Genomic DNA, 26754 nt, shown 5'->3' on the forward strand with positions numbered 1-26754 from the left:
CTTGAATGTTCAAAACATTGAAATTGCTATTATCTCAGACTCAAGGAAAAAGAGTTGAAATATTATCTGTGTTTTCAGAAAAAGGTATACCACCATTGAATTTCATTCTACTAAGAATCAACAATTATGCAAATTCATGACACACTTCATCTGGTTTTACATCCTTGGGATATTTTTACACTCTTCTAACTGAATTACAGCAGCCAGAACAGACTAAGAATTTGCATGGTGAGAAACTTTGATTCAGAAAGTGCATATTCAAAAAGCAAATTCTAATAGCCAACGTTGAGGCACTCGAAGATTTTTAAATTAATAATATCCCTATTTTTTTTACCTGTTAACATGGTGTTATGGGGAATTTTTATTTTTATTGATCAGGACACCATGATCAATGTATAATATGCAGTGAACTATTTTACCAATTAGTGATTTTCTTAGTGATTAGTGTGTTCTGGCTGCTATAACAAAATACAACAGACTTGGTAGCATGTAAACAACAGAAACTTATTTCTCACAGCTCTGGAGGCTGGAAGTCCAAGATGAGGGTGCCAGCATGGTTGGGTGAGAGCCCTCTTCCTGTCAGAAGCCAGTGGCTTCTTGCTGTGTCCTCCTGTGGTGGAAGGGGCAAGGGAGCTCTGTGGGATCTTTTTTATAAGAGTACTAAGCCCATTTGTGAAAGTTTCGCCCTCATGACCTAATCACCTTTAAAGACCCCACTTCCTAATACCTTCATCTTTGGGGATTAGGATTTCAAAAAATGATTTTGGGGCTTCCCTGGTGGCGGAGTGGTTGAGAGTCCGTCTGCCGATGCAGGGGACGCGGGTTCGTGTCCCGGTCCGGGAAGATCCCACATGCCGTGGAGCGGCTGGGCCCATGAGCCATGGCCGCTGAGCCTGTGCGTCCGGAGCCTGTGCTCCGCAACGGGAGAGGCTACAACAGTGAGAGGCCTGCGTACCACAAAAAAAAAAAAAAAAGATTTTGGAGGACCACCAACATTTAGACCATAGCAATGATTTTTTTGAAAAATTTGTTTTATAATCTTATTAAGATTATCTCTGAAAATAGATAAGGTAAAATTCTGAGGAAATAAACCATCTTATAAAAATTAGTTTTTGTTCTCTAGAGAATTGGAGTAATTTCTTGGTGCTTGCCTGTATTGTAATAATTGGTCCATATTACATAGAACTCTGCATAAAACAAGTAGGTAAAGCAGTTCAGTTTAAATCATAATAATCTCTACTACTGGCTTTTGTCTTTTTTAATTTATTTCAGCTCTTATGTTTATTAACTTCTGCTTTCTTTGCATTTTCTGTTTAATTTTCTAGCTTCTTAAAAAGAATGCATAATTCCATTAGTTTAAAATTTTTAAACTACATTTCAAGTTATAAGCATATTTCTAAGTATTGCCTTTACTGCATCCCACATGTTTTGAATTATGAGTACTTTTTTATCATTCATATCTAAAGATGTCATGAATTTTATCGTGTTTTCCTCTCTAAACCATATGTTCTTGGGAATTCCCTGGCTGTCCAGTGGTTAGGACTTTGTGCTTCCACTGCAGGGGGCACGGGTTCAATCCCTTGTTGAGGAACTAAGATCCTGCATGCTGTGTGGTGTAGCCAAAAAAGTAAAATATATTGTAAACCATATGTTCTTTTTTGTTGTTATTTATTTTCTTTTTCTTCCAGTTTTATTGAGATATAATTGACATATAACACATGCTCTTTCAGAATACAATCTTTAGTGTTGGGCTTGTACGTTTGTTTTTTCCCACTAACTTTATATTATTGACTTTTAATCTAAAATTGCATTGTTGTTAGAATATGTGGTTAATCTGATAAGGATTCTTTGAAATTTGTTGAAAGTCCTTTTGTAATCTAGCACGTTTATTTTTGTATATGTTCCATTTGTGCCTTTATATTTTCTACTTGTTGGCTACCTGAGTCTCTGTTTATATATTTACTCAATTCAGTTTATTAATGATGATCAAATTTTAAAACAGCATAGCTGCCTATGGACTAGGTAAAATGATCTTAAAGAATCTTCATTTAAAGTATCTTTAGTTAAAGATATTAAGAACTTCACCTTAGATTTAGAGATAACTTAAAATTTATGAATTTTGACAGAAGTAATTTTTTCCTGCTTTTGAAATCCCTAAGATAGCAATGATAGAAGTAGTAACAGTAGCAGCAGTAATGTTAGTAGTAATAGTAATGGTAACAGCAGCCACAACAGCTAACATCTGTGGAGCTCTTACTGCGTGCCAGACATCATTCAGAGCTTTCTATATCGGTTAGTGAATTTACCCAATAACAACTCTATGACATATAATTGTTTTCCTCTTTTTATGGAGTCAAACACAGAAAGGTTAATACTCTTGCCATTGTAGTCACATTGTCTTTCAACAAATAAATGTAAGTTCAGTTGGACACACACACAAAAAAACATTTTTTTTCTTTTCCCTTTCCAGTTACTAGAAAAGTTAAAAGAACGTTGGCTCTCCACTGGTGTATGGCATAATCTGGAGTTGGTGAAGACAGTCATTGTAGAGCCACAGAGAGGAGAAAAAACTGATTTTGATGAATTACTGCAGATGTACTATGATGCGATCAAGTACAAAGGAGAAAAAGGTAATTGGAAATTATTTGATGGTCAGTGAAAAAAAATTTTTCCCATAAAGTGAAAAGTTGGTGCTGTTAGAATTTTATTTGTGTTATCTTTTTTAAATGAATTGCACTTGAGGAAAATTATATTTTATAATCCTGAGTGAAAATAAAGTAGGTTAAAGAAATTCTTTTATTTGGAGTTGTTCTCCTATGAATATTTTCATTTGAAGATGCCAGTTCAGTTTTATGAAATGGCATGCGTTCAGGTATTATCCCAGAGACTTCCTTACGCTAACTAAAATGTTTTGTTAAAGAAGGTAGGTAGAGTATGCATTAATATTTTCCTTACTAGCCAAATGAGCCCTACATTTTTATGTAAAAAATATACTTTGTGCTTATATTTTATTATATAAGGTAAACTTGAGTTTTCAAAACATAACTGAAGGCTAAATTTCAAAGTTAGAGAATGCCCATAAAAAGTTTGACAAGAAGGGCTAATAGTAATTTATGAACAGTGCAACATCATAAAGATATTACAACATAATTGTCAATATCCTTGTATGGTAAGATTATACACAGAGTATTCTGTGTGTGTGTGTTTTAAATACTTTTCAATATAATATTGATTCAGTATGATATATAGTATATATTAGAGTTATTTAAATCATTCTGATAACTTTATATTCTGGTGGTAAAGAGAGTGATTTCAATTTCAGTATTTTAAAGTTAAAACAGTTGGTTCACAGTTGCTCAGCTCACATGCAAGTTACTACTCTGACATGGTTTTTCTGTATAGTTTAACTGGGAGATACACAGTTTATAAATTGGTTCTACCATGTTGCATCTAAATGTAATTTTGTTTCTTTTATTTATTCGAAGACATTGAATTTTAAAAACTTTATAATAGTTTTTAACTTTGTTTCTTTAAAATTTGGTATTATAATTACTTAATAATCAGATCTTTTCAAAACGACAAGAATAAGAATTTCTGGGAATTTTGAGTGTGCTTATAAAAATGTTGATTTTTGTTGCTTAAGATGGCGCCCTCCTGGTGGCAGTTTGTCGTGGTAAAGTGAGTGAGGGTCTGGATTTCTCAGATGACAACGCCCGTGCTGTCATAACAATAGGAATTCCTTTTCCAAATGTGAAAGATCTACAGGTAGGCCAGCAAAGCCTTAAGAAGTTTTATTTATCACAGAAGTTGTTGATTTTGTGTAAGGTTAATTAGACATTTTTCTTGTATCCTCAGGCATTTTATTTTATTTTATTTTTTAATTTATTTATTTTTGGCTGCATTGGGTCTTGGTTGCTGCACACAGGCTTTTCTCTAGTTGTGGCGAGCGGGGGCTACTCTTCATTGCACTGCACGGGCTTCTCATTGCGGTGGCTTCTCTTGTTGCAGAGCACAGGCTTTAAGCGCACAGGCTCTAGAGTACAGGCTCCAGTAGTTGTGGCACACGGGCTTAGTTGCTCCACGGTATGTGGGATCTTCCCGGACCAGGGCTCAAACCCATGTCCCCTGCACTAGCAGGCAGATTCTCAACCACTGCACCACCAGGGAAGCCCCAGACATTTTATTTTAATGCTCTAGTGACTCAGAATGAGTGAGAAGGGTTTAGGAGATAACTTACCCTGTCTTCTGCTTAGTAAGAGTGATTTTCAAAGTGTGGTCCTGGGTCGGGAGCATCACTATTATCTGGGAACTTAATAGAAATAGATATTTCCAGGCTCCATCGAGACCTACTGAATCAGAAGCTTTGGAGGTAGAGCCCAGCAATTTGTGTTTTATCAAACTCTTAGCCACAGACTGACAGGGAGCCCCCGGGGAATTCTAGGGCCCTTTCTCTATCTATCTCTCTTCTCTCCAATGCCATGCCTTGCCCTGCAGATTTTAGTGATTTTCGCTGTTTCAAGTTCTGATATTTTCCATTTCAGCTCAGCAGAAACACCATACTCTGCTTGTACTTCAGTGCTCTGTGCTACTGTCAGAAAATTATACCTAGGAAGAGAGCTGAGAATCATAGAGTTCACCTAATGGATCTTATGAGATTATTTTACCTCTGAGATTACAGTTTTAGGCTGCCTGGTGTCTTACTCCCTAAAAGCAGTTGCTTTATCTGTTTTGTCCAGTTTTACAGTTACTTACAATGGGAGGGATATTCCTAAACCAGGTATTCTACCTTGGTCAGAAACAGGAGTTTTGCTTCATTATCACTAATTGTTCGCTAAACATACTTGAAAAATTATTTGTAGTAATAACTTGAAGCCTAAGGTGATGTTATCTTTATTGGGGAGGATTTTCTTTTACTTCCTACAGGAATTTGAAGTTGCTAGCAACCTGAGACCAAGACGTGAGGTTTTCTGGCCACTGAGCTGACTCCATTGAGTATAATCCATATCCCTCCCAGGATACAACCTGTTAGGATCTCATACTAAAACAAGAATTCTTTCCCTAGGCAGTTATCTTCTTTATTGATAATACTTTACTAGACACTGTGAATTATATAGTAGTAACAGTAATAATATTTCTCTAATTAGCTTCTACTCTTCCCTGACCTCTGGACCTTGTCAAAATTTCTGAAAGTCCTCAGGAGGTATTTAATCCTTTCAGCCTACAGTACTTTGGTGGCTTCTACTGCCTTTCTCCAGCCACCAGTGCTACCACTGAGAGTGCTGATGACCATTCCCAGGGCTCCTATTCTAAAGTGGCTAATGCTGCCTCTGACTACTACTACTGATGAAACAGTAGACATCCACTCAAGAAAACTGTTGTGTTCACCATCAATAGTATTAGTGCTCATTCCACTGAAGCTGAGTTCTGCTGATTGCACTGCTGTCGGCAGTGGTACTGTCTTTTTTTGATGTCTTATCATTTTACCTTGGCCCCATATTACTGTACTAACGCTGCTTTGTTTAAGTGGAGAGAATCTCTTTCCCACATTTTCTACTACGCGTTCTTATTCTTCCCACGTCTTAAATATTTCCCCCTAAAACTAGCTCTTTCAACTTTTGCTTGTATATTATTTCATTCTTGGACCTATGTATGAGTCCTTGAGAGCTGGAAAAGGAGCTTTATGGCTAATAACTAGGTTGTACTAAATATTACACTCACAAAGTAACAAGTCCTGAAAGAATTCACATCAAACTCATAATAGTGATTGTGAATGAGAAGAGAAAGGAATGATATTGGGGATAGTTATCAAAAGGGCTTTAGCTTTTCCTGTAATAGCTGTTTTACTAAAAAACAAGCTTAAAGAAAATATGGGGAGAACACAGGTGTTTATTATGTTATTCTTTGAAAAATCCTTAAAATTAAATAAAGTGTTACTTGTGAAGGAAAAAAAATTACATTTACCTTCTGTTTTCTCTACTGTCATTCCCAACAACTGTGATTCTGGGTGTTGTTATTGCACCAATCTTGGATTTCTTAATGCTTTCTTTCCTCAGGATAAGTTCTTCCCAGGCAACATCTCAGTCTGTTGTTTAAAAAACAAGATACCAGTGACCTGCTCTGACATCCCTCAGTAATGGTCCTACTTGTAGTTGTGCTTATTTGAATTCCAATGGCTCTAGTTGTATAAAATAGCAAAATAACAGAAGCTTCAATGAGGTCTGCATAGGGAGGAGAGGAGGGTGATTCTAAAGGAGTTTCCCTAGTGGTTCCTAAAAGGGACAAGTAGGGTGGACCCAAGAGTAGTCTGAGCTGCAGGATCAAGGGACAGACAGAAAAAGAGGAAAAGTCATTATTGGAAAGACTTGGAAGTGTATTTCTTGTTGCATATGTCTGGATCACTTCTTCCTGTCTAACAAACAATTCTAAAACTCAGTGGCTTAAAATACCAGTCATTTACTATGGGTCAGCATCTATGAGGGTGGGGTGGGCAACAGATGATTTCAGCTGGGCTCAGTCACCCTGCTATGGTTTGACCAACATAGGTTGCACTCAACTGGATCAGCTCTGCTGATGGATCTCATCCTTTGTGGACCAACGGACCAGCCAAAGCATGTTATTGCAATGGCAGAGGTACAAGAGAGCAGGCTTGACTGTGTAAGCACTTTTCAAATACCTGTTTATGTCACATCTACTAACATATTGCCCAAAGTATGTCATATGCCCAAGCCCAAAGTCAACAGCAGTGGCGGGGCTGGGGGAAGGGGGTATTTTCCACCACACATGGCAAAGAGCTTAGAATAAGGACTCCAAAAAGGAGTCCTGGCCTTTTTTTTTAATAACTAAAGGATATTTATAAAGCATTCATTCAAAAGACTGATGTTTATAAGCTTTAAAAGTATAGATATGCAATTTTTATAATAATTAAGGACCTTTATCTTCTGGAAATGACCAGAATATAATAGTACCTGAAATATCTGAGTATATGAAATAACTCAGAGCACCATTATGGATTTCTTAAAATTTATAAATGATCAAACAAGTTATTGAAAATAATAGTACACTTCTATAAGATATAAAAGAAATACAAAGTTTGAAATTTTAATAAAGCTCACTTCATTTTTTGTTGTTGTTGCCTGTGTTTTTGGTGTTATATTTAGGAAAACACTGCCAAATCCATGATCATGCAGATTTGCCCCTAATGTTTTTTGTCAAAGAGTTTCATAGTTTTTGCTCTTAAATTTAAATATTTGATCCATTTTGAGTAAAGTTTTGTATATGTTGTAAAATGAGTCTAACTTCCTTATATCTAAAATGAGTCTCTTGTAGACATCATATAGTTGGATCATGGGTTTTTTTTTTAATTAATTATTTTTGGCTGCGTTGGGTCTTTGATGCTGCTCGTGGGCTTTCTCTAGTTGAATCGAGCAGGGGCTACTCATCGTTGCGGTGCGTGGGCATCTCATTGTGATGGCTTCTCTTGCTGGGAGCACGGGCTCTAGGTGTGTGGGCTTCAGTAGTTTTGGCATGCAGGCTCAGTAGTTGTGGCTCGTGAGCTCTAGAGTGCAGGCTCAGTAGGTGTGGCACATGGGCTTAGTTGCTCCACGGCATGTGGGATCTTCCCAGACCAGGGCTCAAACCCACGTCCCCTGCATTGGCAGGCAGATCCATAACCACCGCGCCACCAGGGAAGTCCTGGATCATGTTTTTTAATTCATTCTGCCAATATCTGCCTTTCTGTTGGAGAGTTTAATCCATTTATGTTTAAAGTAATTACTGATAAGGAAGGGCTTGTTTTACCATTTAACTATTTGTTTTCTGCATGTCTTATGTGCTTTTTGTTCCTCAGTTCATTCATTATTGCATTTTTTGTGTTTAGCTGTTTTTTGCTATGTACTATGTTGATTCCCTTCTTTCCTTTTGTGTATATTTTTCAGTTATTTTCTTAGTGTTACCTTGGAGTTAATCTCTGTCTCTCCCTTTTTATATTGTTATTGTCATAGATTACATCTTTATATATACATTGTGTACCATTAACATAATTTACAGTTATCGTTTTATGCATTTGCCTTTTAAATCACATGAAAAAAAACAGTTACAAACCAAAAGTATGATAATATTGGCTTTTATATTTACCTACATAGTTATTTTTACCAGTGTTTTTTATTACTTCCTAAAGCACATACTTACACTGCCTTCATTATATTATATTTTAGTGTTTATAAATATGTTTTATAATCTGTTAGATTACCTCAAGGATTAGGACAATTTCTTAAATATCTTTGTCTCTACAATTATATATTGCCTTGGAATATAGTGAGTGTTCAATAAGTTGACTTAATTAATGATTAAATATGTTTATTATTTAATATATTTATATTTAAAGTCTTAAATAAATGTATACTTATATATTTAAATATAATTAAGTATTAAATATATACTAAATATTAAAGTAAAATTAATTAAAATAAAACAAAGTTCAGTATATTTAATATAAGTTATCAAAATAGTATTTGGTTTTGTTTTTTGTTTTACTTGACATTGTTATTAAAAAACAACAACCTTCCATTCCTGGACTCTTTAATTAAGGTATCATAATGATAGTAATCATTATTTGATGATAATGACTAGGACAGTAGTAAACATTAATATTACTTATAATAAGGCAGTACAGTATGTTGTTACAATCATAAATCATTAAAGGAGTTATGAAGGGAATACTCAATTCCAATAGCATTTTACACCCTAATACATAATAGAACATAATAATGGAGAGAGTATATTAATTATACTGGCTATCACTCTTTATATTAGTGTTCTCTTGTTGTGTTACAAATTACCACAAACATAGTGACTTAAAGCAGCACACATTTCTTATGTCACAGTTTCCATGGGTCAGGAGCCTGGGTGTGGCTTAGCTGGCTCCTTTGCTCACGTTTCCACAAAACTGCAGTCAATGTTGGCTGGGCTGCTTTCTCATCTGGCTCTTGGGGTCTTCTTCCGAGTTCATTTAGGATGTTGGCAGAGTTCAGTTCCTTATAGTTGTAGGACTGATCTAGCCAGGGGCTGCTCTCATCTCCTGCAGGCTACTCAGAATTCCTTGTTATGTGGCCTTCTCACAGGTCCTCTCACGGCATGGCAGGTTATTTATGCAAGGCCAACAAGATACTGTCTAGCTCCAGTCTCCTAAGATGGAGCCATACAACAACATAATAACAGGAGTAACTTCCTCACACCTTTGCGTTATAACATGATCTAATCAAGGGAGTGACTACCCCATCACCCTTGCCATATTCTGTTGGCTAGAAGCAAGTCACAGGTTCTGCTCACACCCAAGGTGAGAGGATTATACAAGACATGACTCTCTGGGAGTCACCTCAGGGTGTGTCTGCCATATTCTGGTTTTCTATAAAATGAATTGATGAACTAAATGATTTCCATAAATAGTTCTTCCAAACCTAAAACAATACTTCAAATTACTGGACCATAAATTAGGACTTCACAGTTTTCTTTTACATTAGTACTCAGCCTATCATGCAGAATAAGTGGAAATTATTTGTAAATGAGAACCTGAAATATTCTACCTTATGAAAACAAAACAGTCTATTTCTGTCTTGTTTTCTCTATTGTTTTATTTGAATTCATATTTTAAAGAGTTAAGGTCAGTGTCCGAGTTAGAAAAGTGATCTGAGTGGGACAAAGAGGGCAATGACCTTAATTTTATGATACTAAAATTTTTTCTTAAATTTGAGACAGATTATGGAAGTAAAAATTAAAATACAGTTTAAAATACTAACTTAAGACTCTTGTAGTCTCAACTGCAGAGTTAGGCTTTTAGAGAAGCAGGAAAATGTATGTTAGAGCCAAAAATATGACTTCTTTGGCTGTGACCAGGATTTCCTCTTCCCACCTTGGGGACTAGAAAGTAGAGGTAGGAAAATTTCATTTTGGAGCCAAGTGTGACTTGTTTAGTTCAAGTCATAAGTTATTGCACATACCTCAGGGACCTGAAAATAAAGAAACCCACTGTGAAATGTTGATAACGGGCCACTCTGAAGGACAGGCATTAAGCTAACTTTCCTGGTGAGGATTTTTTTCACTTCCACCTTTCCCAGATGCTTCTGATCATTCTATAAGGACATACTTAATCATGTAATAGCTAAAAAGGAAGCTTTCTGTGCACTAAAGCAAAGTATTTGAGGGACAGAAGAGTGAACCAAGGCCTTTATATGATTAGATGTTGGTGGAAAAATATAACTAAAAGAAAATTGTTTTCTTTTAATGCAATTAAGTCACAGTATAACAACACTGCCCTTTTAGTGGATATCTAAAACAAATCCTTTGGCCAATTAGTATGATATAAAAACTTAGACAGCCTTCAACTTTATAATTCAGGCATTCACATCTCAAGTTGGTGGCATGGACATAATTTGTGAGACGTTGTAAGGTACGATATTTAGAGTTTAAAATTCCATTTTATTTGTATTCTTTAGCACAATTTAGTAGTGTATAAAAATATTCTCCCTTCATGGGTATTGTGCCTTTTCCTCTGAAGAAAAATGCATAAAACCATGGCATGTGCCTAAAAATTTTTATGCTTTAAAAATGTTCCAGTTGGTATCTTAGATTTCTACAACAAGTTTAGTAAAATTTGATGGTAATATTCTATATCAGAAGAGCTCTTACAATTATTAAAATAACTAAGATATAAATTTTATGTTTGTGTATTATTTTGCTTTAGTAATATAGTATGTTGAGTCACCAAAATAGATTTCATTTGGAAACTATTTAAAATTCCGATAGTGATCTGATTAGTTATCTCAGTATTGGCATATGATAATCATTATGAATTCCTTTTTTCATTTGGGAAACTTCTTTTAGTTCTGAAGATACTGGACTATTTAAGTATATTATTTTTTAATCAGTTTTGAAAAATTACATTAATGATTGAAAGATACTGGCATCTATTTTAATTTTGTTAGTTATTGACTTTATATCAAACACACATAAATTTATAAGCTACCATGCATTCTTGGCATTTTATAAACCTCAGAAAAGGGCTGTTATCCCTTGCTTGCCCCAGAGGATAACAGCATTAATAAAATTGAGTGCACATTAAACCAGTGCTTTCAAGTGTCAAAATATTATTAGATGATGGCAGTATTAGAATTCTTGAATCTGACATTTCTTTTTAAGTAGACTGTTGTTGTTCCTTCATTATTCTTGTTGCTTTGACAGCAATATGAATATTCCTGAGTAGATGAATGGAGGTGGGAATGCAAGGGATTATAGTATATCAAGACAAACTTGATTTCAGAAACAAAAACCTTTACTAATAATTTTGAGTAGGTTCATATTTTCCTTTTGAATCACTTTTATCATTGTGTTAATGATCTTGAGTGTTTTAGCATTCATTTATTCATTCAGTAACAAACTTTCACTAAGAGCCTGATTTGTACTAAATACAGTTAAGTGCGGAAATAAACAAGATGCTACCTCTAATGATGTCTATAATTTAGTAAAGTACTTGAACGTGTAACAGGATGTTTTGGTTGGACAGGGTCTGGGTGTTCCAATGCTTAGGGAAAGTGAAGTTGAGCAGCACCTTTCACCTCCCATCCAGATATCCATTTACTTTGAGTGATTTGCCTAAAATAGATGGAAATTCAGATCTCAGAGAAATGAGATTTGAATCTTGTCTATGTTGAGATTCAAACATACAAACATTTGATCAAGTGGAATGGCCTCATCAAAGGCCAGATTATAAAACTATTCAAGTTATTAAGACTATTCAGAAAAGTGAAACAACCACTTTTTGAATATCTGGCTAGAGTACCAAGTACTTTATAGACTGGTGACATGGTGATACATTCACAGATTATAGCCCCTTGTCTCATGGAGCTTACATTCTTGTGAGGAATGTTGAAATTAAAGTAATAAAGAAGCAATTAATTGCAGTTGTGATGAAGACTGTAAGAAAAAAGTCACAGGAACTATGAGAATGTATAACAGGATCCTAACCTAGTCTTTAGGGGTAAACAAAGACTTCCTGAGGAAGTGATATTTCAGCTGACACAGGAAAGGAGGCTCGGAGTTATGTAGGTGAGCAGAATGGGTAAGAGTATTCTCAGCAGATAGAACAGCATATGCTAAGGCCCTGAGGTGTGAAAGAGGATAGCTATTCCCAGGAATTGAAAGAAGCTGAGGAAGAGCGTGAGTTGGGGAGAATGGCATGTGAATAGAGGCTGGGAGACTTATTAAGGAGCCAAATCATTTAGGGCCTTGTGTGCCATTTTAAGGATTTGAGACTTTATTCTAAGCTATGGGAAACCAGATCCAGTAATAGAGCCTGAGGTCAGAATGTAGTGGGGTTCCGGTTATAGTGTAGCATCTGATACAGAAACCCACCTGGATCTAGCCCTGATAATAATATGTGGATACCCAAGGGAAATGGCTGTGTATATAAACTTAAAGGGCTGTAATCCTAAACTCTAACATTTAGGAGTCCAGCAACTGGCTTTTGGAATTGTTAGAAACATTTAGGCCAAATCACAGATATGGAAGAAAAACCTCGTCACCTCTGAATGTCTGGAATAAGTTTATCCTCATTATTTAAACCTTTTTTTCCTCCTCAGAAAACTTTTTTTTCTAGTTTTTTTTTTTTAAGATTGTTTGGCCAGAAGTATTATTAAAGCAGGTTCTAAGTATATCTTGAAATTCAAAAATTAAAATCTAGTTTAAATCTAAGTATTCCATCTACACTGACAACTTATAATTTGCCTTGGACAGAGAAAAATGAGATAACCAAACTCTTTGTTCCCATCCATCCTGCAAAACAAACAAACAAATATAAAGTTACAAAATAAATGGATGAATTGCTGAGGTATTTTTAAATTAAAAAAATTTTTCCCCATATTTATTAAAGGAATCTTTTGGGTTTGGGGGAGGAAACATTTAAAATCACAAAATTTTCATCAAGTCTGATTGATAGCCTTTTCTTTCCAATACTCATATCATTGTATTTCCTTAGGAAAAAAGCCATACCTGAATATAGCTACAAGTTAAACCTTTGGATAATTAATAAAGCAAATAAAACTTTTGTTTGTTTTTTGAAAAATTCTGAAGTTATTTTCCTGTGTTTATCTCTTTTTTTGGTGAGAACAGGAAATTTTTAACCTTTATATTTTACTTTTGCTCTCATAGTAGGTTGAAGGTTTTAAAAGTGAGTTTATCACGCTGGGGACTTGTAAGGTTGATTGACACTTAACTTATTCTGTTGGCACAGAGCATAATCAGTAGCACTACCTCAAGGGAAACAGTGGAATTGTTTCTTAACCTCTCTGAAAATAATTTTTTTTCTTCAGAGCAGAATTTTAGTTGTAGTAGATTTTAATCAATTTACTTAGATTCTCTTAAAGCCTACAGGGTGCAGATACATAGATGGGCTTCAGGTGAGTGTGTCACTTGTTTTTTTTCCAATTATAAAGTCTTAAGGTCAAAGATAATATAAACTGTAGTAGACATCAGTGTTTACAGCATCAGTCTTTACTGTTTTTCACTGAGATTAAGGTTTGATACCTTGGGAATGAGTTCAATTTATGCTTTCTACCTTTGGGACAGATAATCCCGGCGTGCCAAGGAATATAGTAAGCTATGTAATAAGTCATAGTGTAATTTCCTATCACATCAAAATGACCAGATTTGTTCTTTAAAATTACTTAATAGCAGGGTTTCTCTAGCTTGGCAGTAGTGACATTTTGGGCAGGATAATTTTTTGTTGTGAGTGATGTCCTGTGCATTGTAGGGTGTTTAGCTGCATCTCTGGACTTACCCGTAGATGCCAGTAGCAAATGTTTCTCCCTCACCAGTTGTGACAACCAAAAATGTCTTCAGATAGTGCCAGTATCTTCTGGTAGGCAAAATCACTCTCAGTTGAACACCATTGTTTTATATAGTGAAACAAGTGTATGTCATGAATTAAAATGAGCAATCTACATTTATTTTTTTGTTATTTTTTATCAAGTTGAAAAAAATCCAATAAAACTTTTACTAAGAGCCTGATTTATACTAAAAACATTAGATGGTTTCTTATATTAACAATCTCTTGGCTTCTACCCCTTTCCCAGCCCCTGCTTCTGAGAAGCAGTGACTTTCACTTCTTTTATCTATTTCATCTGGTATTTACATCCATATAATCAATTTTAGACATTAACTATTTACTTCCTACGTGAGATAGGATTTCAGCTCACTTACTCCGCCTTTCCCTTCTTACATCCTCCCAATATCGTTAAATCACAATTTTTTATTAAATCCATAGTCAATATTCACATTATCATGACTATGAAAATATTGTTCACTGTAGTCAAATGGTTTCCTTTAACTATTTTATTTTTTCTTTTAAAAATATCTTTAGGGACTTCTCTGGTGGCACAGTGGTTAAGATTCTGCGCTCCCAATGCAGGGGGCCCGGGTTCGATCCCTGGTCAGGGAACTAGATCCCACATGCATGCCCCAACTAAGAGTTCACATTGCCACAACTAAGGAGCCAGTGAGCCACAACTAAGACCCAGCATAACCAAATAAATAAATAAATATTTTAAATATATATATCTTTAAAGAAATCTTTAATAAATCTGCAACACCTCTCAATACAGTTTTCCTATGAGACCTGTCAGATAATAGGTCAGTTCTTTTTCTCCCCCTGAAGACATCCCTTTTGGAGCCTTCTGATCTCCTGCTTCAATCAAGACTTAAGTTGCTCTTTAGGCTCACTTAACTGCCAATATCCTGAGATTTCCCTTTGTTGTCATCCTAGGAATTTGATTTGCTTGTCTTCTGTGTTAGGTCCCAAGTTTCCTGGATCTCAGACCTTGTTCCTGTTTCTTGTTTCTTATTTCATCTTTGTGGTACATATCCTCCAGCAGTTTCCCTATGCATCAATTTCCTCAGCCTTTCTGGACTCCTGCTGGCCTAACTGGCTTATTTCCCATCAGTAGCTCTGTGGGTACTTCGGTTTGAACTTTCGCCTCTCTGCTTAGTCATTTAGTCTGCTTTTCACAGTCATATATTTGGGTTTAAGGTTACAGATGTCTTAGTTTCATTGAAGATAGAGACTATTTCTCTTTCTTATTTATCTTTTAATTTGGGGTCGGTTTTTAAGAGGCAAGGAAAGAAGAAAAATTTTTTTGCCTTCCTGAAACCAGAAGTCTTCATTACTTTCAAAGATAAAGTAGGAGACTTTGAAGTGCTATGATCCCACATGCTTTATTCCCACACTCACACCTTCACTTTTGAGAAGCTCTGAATCAAACATTCCTAACAATAATATTGCAAAGGTAGAAAGTAACAAATGTTTTTTAAAAATCAAACATTTACTTACGTTTGAAAGATGTTTCGATATAATAATATAAAAATCTAGATGGCAAAAGTATCAGAATTGATTTGCTGGGCTGTGGAGGTAATAAACAAGAGTTTTAAGTATGTTTTCAGTGTTTTCTAGTACTCACGTAATCTTTTACCTGCACATTTTCTCTTGCTCGAGTTCATTTTTAAAGGTATTTAATCATGTGAACTCTGAGTCTGAGCCTCCTCTCACTGGGATTAGCTTCTACTTTCTATGCCTGCCATTGCCACTAAACTTTTGTGGAGTCCTCCCAGAGCCTCAGTGCTTAGTTTTACATCTTCTCGCATCCACAAGCCTCTTCCATGAGAGACCTCCTTACCTTCCAGGGTTGTATAGGAGCAGGTGCAGATCTCTATCACTTGCTGAATGCAGCACTACTCATTTCCCTTAACAAAACCTCTAAATATTGGCGCATTCCTTCAAGAGCCTATGGTTCCATATACAGTCTCACATTGCTTTCTTATGTAAGACAATATTTCATTTTGTTAGTTATTATTGCTAGAAGGGTTTTATTCATAGTATTTGGCTCTTGTATGAGACTTTAACAGGAAGCTCTAGATTGTAAGATATATGTAAGGAATAATATTTAGACTAATAGAGGACAATCAGGTACTCATTCTGTAGATTACACCACTAACATATTTTATATAGTTCTCTTCAAATACAGCTCATAGGTTGCAAAGTGGTCAAAAAATATTTTGAAGGATATTAAAGAGTGCTAATGTTAGTTATAATTTCTCAGAAAATTTAAGATCAATTGCAGAAGTCATTTAGAAAAAGGTATGTTTCAAAACTAAATACTGTTCTCTATGAGTCTTGCCAATGTACATATTTTCATTGATATATGATGAAAAAGTAGCCACTCCATGAGCTGAAGAAACTTTTAAGTCACATAAAATAATGTGTCCTTATGTTGAGTAGTATAGGTTAAGCGCCTTCAGAGACAGTTGATCTAAGTGTCAGAACTCTAATGTAGATGACCTACGTTGTCTGTCAGTCCTATGACTTTTTTCATTTACATGCGACAATATATTACAACAGCATGCCACCCAAACCTATATTGGTTTTTAGAAATACAGGATAAGTAATGACTCTCCAGCTTGCTTACCTCTAATATATGATGCTTTACAGTTTTGTGTCCATTGTCATTTCTTTCTTGAACCAGCTCTATGAGGTAATGCGGGCAGGAATTATTTTCTTCCATTTACAGAGGAGGAAACTGAGAAAGGAAGCTAAATGGGGTACTGTGACTTACCCAAGGTCAAACAACTAATAAATGTCAAAGCTTTGACTCTAAGCCGTGTGCTTTTTCCATATCTCCTTTCCTCAAAAAAAAAAAAAAATATATATATACACATATATATAGTATTTTCTAGAGATGATAATTTAAGCATTTTCAGGTTTATCTGGATAATATTTTATTATGGGTAGCCTAACTAAATTGCAACAAAGCCTATTTTTCTTTAAAAAAAATTTTAACCATAGCCCTTTACAGAATAAGCATATATTGTTGTTTCTTGCATGTCTTAAAGTATTAACTGTCTTTTTTTTCTTTTAATAGAAAAATATTAATTTCTACTTTTTCCCTGGGCTCTTATCTTGACAAATTATTTTCATAATTTAAAAGAAACACTAAGATCTACTGCTTCATACTGACAGATGTTTTTGCATTATTATTATCTAAAGCCTTTATTCAGAATTGCTTGAATGTTACTGTGTTACCAATAAACTATTCTGGGCTAGTAGCTAAATTATTTTAACCACTTGAGGTTGAATATGTTGAGAGCAAGAGATGCTTGATTTGAGGGGAATATATTTTGTTCTTTTTTTTATATTTGAAATTTTTAGGCTGTTTATTTCAACACTGACAATTTATGACACAAAGTATAACAGGTTTCTCTGCAAAAAGTGTCTTATTCAAAGCAACCTTCAAGCATATGTGAGATAAGCTATATTATTCTTACTATGTCTGTTACTATGTCTTGATTCTTATTTCTTGGTAGATTACTGTGGTCACCTCCTAGCGTAGTGTAACAAGGAGAGTAAGTAACAATTGAAAACCATTTCGAGTGTGTGTGTGTGTGTGTGTGTGTGTTTATTTAAGTCTAAAAGGGAGCCTGGCTTCTTAGCTCTTGGCAGAAACCCATTTTTCCCCATTTAAAACAATATATATACTATATTTGGTTAACTTGGTGTTTCAGAAATTTTGAAAATATGCCAGATGAAATAAAACCAGCTATATTCCTTTTATCTAGCTAACTTATTTCATATACAAGCTCTTACGCTGAATTTAGAACTCTAACCATTGGAATTTATATTGTGATACCCTGATAAAAGTGTTTACACTGTGATGATATGGAGCAATAAATGTCTAATGCACAGTCTCTGTCTTCCAGATTTAGTTTGCTATAAATGTTTACATTTTAGGTTCTCTACCTTGGCTAAATATAAAACTGTTCTTCTTGAGTGTTTGCTAGACAAATGTGTTTATTTTTCTGAGGCAAAGTTTTCTTAATATTTTTAATTAGTAAGTTTAGCTGATCATTTGTTCTTAGTCTTATTACCAGGCTTGAACTTTTGTCATAAAGCTTACATACAAGAAAATAGGGGCTACCCTGGTGGTGCAGTGGTTGAGAGTCCGCCTGCTGATGCAGGGGATGTGGGTTCGTGCCCCGGTCCGGGAGGATCCCACATGCCGCGGAGCAGCTGGGCCCATGAGCCATGGCCGCTGAGCCTGTGCGTCCAGAGCCTGTGCTCCGCAACGGGAGAGGCCACAACAGTGACAGGCCTGCGTACCGCAAAAAAAAAATAATAATAATAAATAAATAAAGCTTACATACAAGAAAATAAAAGTATATTCTGCCTATATTGATTGCTTTTAGGAAAGCATTTATTACTGAAATCATAATACATATGTATACAAATTGGGACAAATTCCACCGTCTTTCATATGAGGCAGTAGTAAAGAGATGCATTTATAGTTCCAGCTCATATTTATCACACCATTTATTTCTTCAGGAGCTACTTATAAAACTTGTAAAAGTCTACTCTTGTATAGAGCTATTTAAAGCCAGCACTGTTGGGTTTGACTAAGTGGAAAAAAATAATATTCAAAATTGTGACTTAAATTTTTTGTTGACATATACAGTATGATCCTTTTGGTTATTTTATATATACTACTGCTATCAGTAGTATACTACTTATACTGTCTCCAATAAAACTGAGTCATTGGAGGACTTAAGGAACTTACTATTTGATCTCAAGCATTTTGTAATGTTAAAATCAGAATCCAAACCCATATAACTTCTGCTTGAATGCTGTATGGGTATTTTAACATAATTCCCTAAGTCCCACTTCAGTCTTGATTATCTTATCTTTGCTATTCAGGATCTCATCTCTACTTATATCAGGTTAGCCTGTGATGCAGAGATATTTTCAGCTGTCTAGAAACTACCATATTAAGGGTGTTTTTCATTTTGTATGAATGTTGAACTCCAGTTATGAAAAAATGTTCTATGAATCAGTGTAGCATCTGAACCAGTGGGTTACAAACACAAGCTGCTACAGGAGTTAAATAGATTATTTAAATGCGTGAGCTAGTTGAGAGTTGGCATGGGCCTTCAGTTTGCAACCTCTGATAAAATAGTTTGCCTTCTCTCTGCTGTTCACATACTCCTCCAAAATTACACATACACTAATTTATTGGGGATGGGGAGCAAGTGGTTTAAACTCCTTCCAGAGTATACAATTAAATATAGCTTTCTAATTTGGGAAAGCCTTGTAAAATGTATTTGGAAAGTAATATTAACTGGTTTAAAAGATCATCTTTCCAAACCACACTTGAGCTCACTTTATGGTGTTTACTTTCTGTCAAAACTTAGGAAAAAAAAAAAAAAAAAAAAAAAAAAACTTAGAAAAAACATTCACAGTTAACTTCCATAACATAAAATGTCTGTCTCATTAGGCATTAAAGAAGCATTGGTCAACAGGTATAATGCTATTAGACTGTATAGCTAATGTGAATGTGGACATGACCTCCCAAATAGATCAAAGACTAATCTCTTTGACAGTTACAAGATGGCAGAGCTTGCCATGGGCCTTTTGCTGCTGCACATTGAAACTATTTGTTTGGAAAGCATGCCTGAGGGATGAGAGTCTGTTTATAAGGATGAGCAGGTAAAAGTAAAATGTTGTCTTTTGACATTTCAACTAATCCCTTCTAGCCTTTGGTTTACTTAACATTTAGGCTATTTGCTGGCAGGAGAAACTGGCTTTTTCACATATGCTTTATGTCATTTTAAATTGGGCATTGATTTTCGTACCTGATAATTCCTAAGTGTACAATGAAATAGATTCTGATGTCGTTAAAAAGAGGTGTAATGTCTTTCTACCTTTTCCAAACCCTTAGTTTTGCTTTCCCTAATTAAATGTGTTCACCCAAAGACAATTTTTAAATTTATTTTTTTAAATCTGCTTCTTTATATAATAAAAAATATTTCAAAGTTAGCCTTTATATATATTTACTTTCAAAAGTTTTTTTTCCTTACTTTTTACCTAAATTAATTTCCCTAGGTAAAATATTGGCAGTAATTTAAAGGCCATTTGGATTGTAAAAAATTATTTGAAAATTTGCAAGAAGTTGAAATAATGTAGTCATACATAAAAATTAATTCATTTTAATGAAAAATAAAAGACAAGGAGAGAGAATTTTGTTTATTTAATCTAATATTTGCTATATTACCTGTAAATATTTCAATTATAACTAATATTTCCTAAAGCAACTGTTGTCATAGGCAGAGTGATCATTATAAAGTATTTGTTTCAACATGGTATAGTAAATTTTGAAAATCCTTAACCTATTATGTCTGGCAAAGGATAAATGCAAATTTGGGGGAGGGGAAATAATGTTAATATAGATAAATGCTTAGTTACATTTTGAGAGATAGGTAGGAAATGTATAGTTAGATAGAATTTTTAAGTATTCTTATCTCTAAATATAATATACTTTATTGCTGAATTGTCAAATTATTTTTTTAATATTACCTAGTATTTCCTATGGTGCCATATTATTCACTATACTACTTTAAAAAGCATATTATTCTATGATGCTTAAAGGAAAGTTTGCTTTATATTCAAGTTATAAAGTTTTAATTTAGAAATTTTACAGGTTCTTTTGAGAGGATATAAAATAAAATGTCTTATATGCCAATTTGAAAGCTACTTGTCAGAAGTGTACATATATATATATATATGTCAGAAGGTTAATAGTATACAGTGTTTTGAAGAGATTTTGTTTTCTCTTAAGTAGTTTTACAACTTCTTAAAACTGTAAATTGTTAATTGATCTTGGAAGTCTGAAATTTTTAAAGAAAATAACTTTATACCTTTGATTAGGCTTATATTACAAAAATATACTATTTGATAAATACTTGCCCAGAAATACCACATAGGGGATCTTTAAAAGCTGACTGACTGAAAAGAACAATTCCTACTGTTTCACATTGGATTAACTAGTTGCTAGGAATTATAGTCAGTTTGTGAACTTACAATGCTAGCAGTTTGTTATGTGAATAAATTGTTGTTATTAATTAGATTTTAATACTCATTCCATTTTTAAATAGGAGAAAGCCACAATAGAATTGAGTTACCTAAGATCTCACTCAGAGAAGCTGTAGGGTGTCCTGACGCTTGGGTTTTTACTCTTAAGAGAGCAAGCTCTGGAGAGAGACAGACTAGATTCAAATCCCAGCTTTACTACTTACATACTGGGTCACCTTCCACATGTTACTTAATTTTTTAAAACTTATTTTTCTAATCTGTAAAATGAGGTAACAGTAGTAACTTTCTAAGATTGTTATGAGGATTAAATGAGATAATACCTATTAAGCACTGCACTGTGCATGGAATGTTATAGCAGCTTGACAGATATTGTTATCATTTATTAGTAAGATCTTTGGTTCCCTACTTTTCCAATTTTGACTTTCTGATTAGCTAACTCATTATCAATTTCTATACTTGGTTTAGAAATTTTTTTTAAATTTTTATTTATTTATGGCAGTGTTGAGTCTTCGTTTCTGTGTGTGGGCTTTCTCTAGTTGTGACAAGTGCGTGCCACTCTTTATCACAGTGCGCGGGCCTCTCACTATCGCGGCCTCTATTGTTGCGGAGCACAGGCTCCAGACGCACAGGCTCAGTAATTGTGGCTCACGGGCCCAGTTGCTCCGCGGCATGTGGGAATCTTCCCAGACCAGGGTTCGAACCCGTGTCCCCTGCACTGGCAGACAGATTCTCAACCACTGCGCCACCAGGGAAGCCCTAGAAATTATTTCTTTAAAATGGCTTGAGCCAAGTTTATCTTCTTCCTTAAACATACTTTTCTTTTTGTCTTCTCTTGGTGGGTTACTGGATTCCTTCTCTCAGTGGCTGGAAACTTTGGAGTCATTTTTGACTTTTCCCCCTTTAATAAACCCACATCTACTTTGTCACTTAAGTTCTGTAACTCCACAATGTGTTATGAACTGGGTCTCTTTTCCATTCCCTTTGGCTTTCCAGGTAAAGCCCTCATTACTCTCATATCAAATTCATAGCATGTCTTCATTTCTCAACTCCTCTTACTTTTATACACTGTAATCAAAGTTAATATTTTAGCACTTATATTTACTTGATGGCCATTTGTACTCAGTCGTTTCTGTTCTTGTAATCTCTTGCTGGGCAGAAAATATTTTTAACTTGTCTTTGTATTCCTAGTGCATATCACAGATACCTTACACACAGCCAAAACTATAAATATTGAATGGAATTAGTATTTTTTTTAAGTTATCAAATATTTCTTCTTTTCATTATATCAATTTTTATATTTTAAATGCATATTTTTAATGTTTCTACAGCATTCTTTTTTATTTAGTTTCTTTTTTTAAGCTTTATTGAGGCATAATTGACTATAGCATTCTTGAGAGCAGCTTAAAACATAACTCACTTTTTTCATTCAGTTAGTATATGAAAAATGTGAAATCATAATACATAATTTTCTTGCACTCAAAACTTGCATTTTCTAACACAACATTGTAAATTAACTATACTTCAGTAAAAAAAAGAAGGAACTTTTATACAAGAGAGCTTTTTACAGGAAAAAGCTCATTAACTTATATATTTGAATAGGTCAATCTGATTTGTGTATACCATACATTCTGACCTTGTATAAAAGTAGTTCACTTTTGAGATGATGTAATTTTAAAGATTTTTATGAAGACCAGATGAAGGCTGGGTATGTGGTACCCTTTGGTGTGACATTTCTTTTAATAGGAATGTAGTTTTATGCCCTGTAATTAATTATGAGTCTTTTTGAAAGGGATATGATTATAATATCAAATTCAAGGACTAGATAGCAGAATTTATTATGATTTCTGTTCCAGAAAAGAAGCAGAAGTTTAATTTAACACAGTCTCTGTGTGTTATTACCTAGAGAGAAAATGAACGTACATTCGGTCACTCGGAAAAGTGAGAAATTCTTGATGTCCTTTAACAGTGGAGCATTTGAGTCAATAAATATTGTATCAAATGCATTAGTACTGTTTCAACTCTGATTTTTAAATTTGTTTAGATCATCATTGACTGCTTTTTATTTATTTATTTAATTTTTGGCTGTGTTGCGTCTTCATTGCTGTGCATGGGCTTTCTCTAGTTGCGGCAAGCGGGGGCTACTCTTCGTTGCGGTCCGTGGGCTTCTCATTGTAGTGGCTTCTCTTGTTACAGAGCACGGGGTCTAAGCATGCGGGCTTCAGTAGTTGTGGCTTATGGACTCTAGGGCGCAGGCTTAGTAGTTGTGGCGCATGGGCTTAGTCGCTCTGAGGCATGTGGGATCTTCCCGGACCAGGGCTTGAACATGTGTCCCCTGCATTGGCAGGTGGATTCTTAACCACTGTGCCACCAGGGAAGTCCCTCTGACTGCTTTTTTATGCTTTGATTCTTTTACACCAACCAGTGTCTTTGGTGTGTATGAAGTTATTTTGCTCCAATTGATGTGTTTCATTATTTCTATTGATCTGTCTTAAGATTTACTGACTAATTCTTCTGCCTTCTCCAATATGCTGTTAAATCCATCCAATGAATTTTTTTTAAGTTATTATATTTTGCAGTTGTAGAATTTCTATTTGGGTCTTTTTTACATTTCCGTTTCTCTGCTGAGATTCTCCAAATTTCAGTCGTTAAAACATATGTTTTTAAGTTATTTAAATATATTTATAACAGCTACTTTAAAGTCTTTGTCAGCTAATTCCAGTAGCTGAGCCCTTTCTAGATTGGTTTCTATTGACTGCCTGTTTTTCCTTGATTATGGATCATCTTTGTAGTAATTTCTATTGTATAGAAATTATACAATTTCTATTGTATAGAAACAAAAATATATTTTTGTTTTTATAGGCAGTTCAATTAGTAGGTGATCATCTTGAACTTATATGGACACGATTTGACAATATATTAGGGGAGATCTGGGAAAAGCTCAAAGTACGGTCTTTAAATTCTGTTTCCCCTGTGGTTCTTGTTAGAGTTTGGTTTAAGTCTTTTGGGGGGCTAGTTTAAAATTGGTATTGCTCTATATTGTGGTCCTTATTCCTAACATGACACCTGGCCATTTGTATGTGTGTGTTTGACTTGATTTTTTATTTAAAATATATATCTTGGCTAAATTTCTATGTCAAAACATATAGATCTGTTTCTTTCTATATAATAGCCCAATATTTATCTCAGAATAATTGTAGTATATTTCATTGTACTTGATGTACATTTAGATTGTTTCTTAATATTCTCCAATACAAAGATGCAATGAGTATTCTCGTACATATTATCTATCTGTACTTATTGGAAAATATAAATACATTTGGTAAATATTTGTCAGTATTCTACAGATGAAAACAATGGAAATATTAAATTTGCATTTCTTGGTTTACTAGTAAAGTTGAGCATCTTTTCATGTGGGTTACCAGCCATTTATCATTCAACTTGATGACTTGCTTTCTCACAGATTATTTACTTTTAGTAGTTAGATTTTGTCATTGATTGTGTATGAGTTCATTGTATATTAGTTAACAGAACTTTTTCTCGAGGTTTTCATTTGGCTTTCAATGTTATTTATGGTATTTTGAGGCCATGAAAGGTTTTTACTAGGGAAATAAGAGGTCCATCTTTCCAAAACCAGGATCAAGGCCAGCAGAAAGTTTGCCACAACACTGTATGGACCTCTTCCCCCCCACCCCCCAATTTCTTTGAGATATAATTGATAAATAAAAATTCTATATATTTAAGGTGTAAATTGTGGTGACTTAATATATATTGTCAAATTACTGTAATCAGGTTAATTAACACAACCATCACCTCACATAGTTAACCATTTTTTCAGTGTATGATGAGAACACTTAAGGTCGTAGCATAGTTCAAGTATACAATACATTACTATTGAGTATAGTTACCATGCTATACATTCAAATCCCAGAACTTACTCATCTTATAACCAAAAGTCACTGATAATTTATACTCTTTAACCAGTATCTCCCCATTTCCTCCACCCCTCACCTACTGCCAACCACCATTCTACTCTTGGGTTCAATGTGTTTAACAGTTTTAGATGCGTATAAGTGAGGTCATGACTATGTTTCTCTGTCTGGCCTATTTCACTTAGTATAATATACTCCAGGTTCATCCATGTGGTTGCAAATGGCAGGATTTCTTTTTTATGCCTGAATAATATTCCCTTATATATACGCACGCGTGTGTGTATGTGTATATATATTTTACATTTTCTTTGCCCATTCATTCATTCATCAATAACATGTTGTTTTCATGTCTTGCCAATGTGAAGAATGTTGCAATGAACATGAGACTGCACACATCTCTTCAAGACTGATTTTATTTCTTTTTGATATATACCCAGCAGTGGGATTGCTGGATTATATGGTAGTTCTATTTTTAATTCTTTGGGGAACGTCCATACCATTTTCCATAATGGCTATACCAATTTTACGTTCCACCAACAGTGTATAAGTGTTCCTTTTACTCCATACCCTTGCCGACACTTGTCATCTCGTCTTTTTTTTTTTTTTTTTTTTTTTTTTTTTGCAGTACGCGAACCTCTTACTGTTGCAGCCTCTTCCGTTGCGGAGCACAGGCTCTGGACGCGCAGGCTCAGCGGCATGTGGGATCTTCCCAGACCGGGACACGAACCTGTGTCCCCTGTATTGGCAGGCAGACTCTCAACCACTGTGCCACCAGGGAAGCCCCTCTTGTCTTTTTGATAATAGCCATCCTAACAAGTATTAGGTGATATCTCATTTTTGTTTTAATTTGCATTTCCCTGATGATTAGTGATGTTAAACACCTTTTCATGTACCCATCGGCCACTTGTATATCTTCTTTGAAAAAATGTCTATTCAGGACTTCTGCTTATTTTTTAATCAGGTTTTCTTTTGTGTTTTCCTTTTTTTTTTTTTTTGTGGGGCGGGGTGTTGGTTTTGCAGGAGTTCCTTATATATTTTAGATATAAACCTCTTATCAGATTATGGTTCTCCTGTTCCATAGGTTGTCTTTTCATTTTGTTGATTGTTTCTTTTTCTCTGCAGAAGTGTTTTAGTTTAATGTAGTCCCACTTGTTTATTTTTGCTTTTGTTCCCTGTGCTTTTGGTGTCATATCCAAAAAATCATTGCTGAGACCAAGGAGCTTTTTCCTGTTTTCTTCTAGAAGTGTTATGGTCTCAGAGTATAAATTTAAATCTTTAATTCATTTAGAGTTGATTTTTATATATGGTATAAGATAAGGATCCAGTTTCATTCTTTGGCATGCAGATATCCAGTTTTCCCACCACCATTCCTAAAGAGACTATCTTTCCCCATTGTCTATTCTTGGTGCCCTTGTCAAAGATCAGTTAACCATATATGCATGGGTTTATTTCGAATTCTCTCTTCTGTTCCATTGGCCTGAGTGTCTGATTTTATGCCAGTACTGTACTGTTTTTTTTTTTTTTTTTACCGTACTGTTTTGATTACTAAAGTTTTATAATATAGTTTGAAATCAGGAAATGTGTTGCCTCCAGCTTTGTTCTTCCTTAACGTTGCTTTGGCTATTCGGGATCTTTTGTGGTTCCATACAAATTTTAGAATTCTTTTTTCTATTTCTGTAAAAAAATGTCACTTGGGGCTTCCCTGGTGGCACAGTGGTTGAGAGTCCACCTGCTGATGCAGGGGACACGGGTTCGTGCCCCAGTCCGGGAAGATCCCACATGCCGCGGAGCGGCTGGGCCCGTGAGCCATGGCTGCTGAGCCTGCGTGTCTGGAGCCTGTGCTCCGCAACGGGAGAGACCACAACA

The 26754-nt window shown here is 34.9% G+C and overlaps 1 protein-coding gene across 1 annotated transcript in view; it reads left to right on the forward strand.

Moving 5' to 3' along the window:
* Positions 1–26754, forward strand: part of BRIP1 (BRCA1 interacting DNA helicase 1) — a 191075-nt gene that overhangs the window by 134604 nt on the left and 29717 nt on the right. The window contains exons 15-16 of the mRNA XM_024757679.1: positions 2471–2630; positions 3644–3765. Of these exons, the coding sequence (XP_024613447.1) occupies positions 2471–2630; positions 3644–3765 (282 nt within the window). The remainder of the gene's footprint in view (positions 1–2470; positions 2631–3643; positions 3766–26754) is intronic.

The sequence above is a fragment of the Neophocaena asiaeorientalis genome, unplaced genomic scaffold (assembly GCF_003031525.2).
Source record: "Neophocaena asiaeorientalis asiaeorientalis breed wild unplaced genomic scaffold, Neophocaena_asiaeorientalis_V1.1 scaffold327, whole genome shotgun sequence".
Taxonomy (NCBI): domain Eukaryota; kingdom Metazoa; phylum Chordata; class Mammalia; order Artiodactyla; family Phocoenidae; genus Neophocaena; species Neophocaena asiaeorientalis.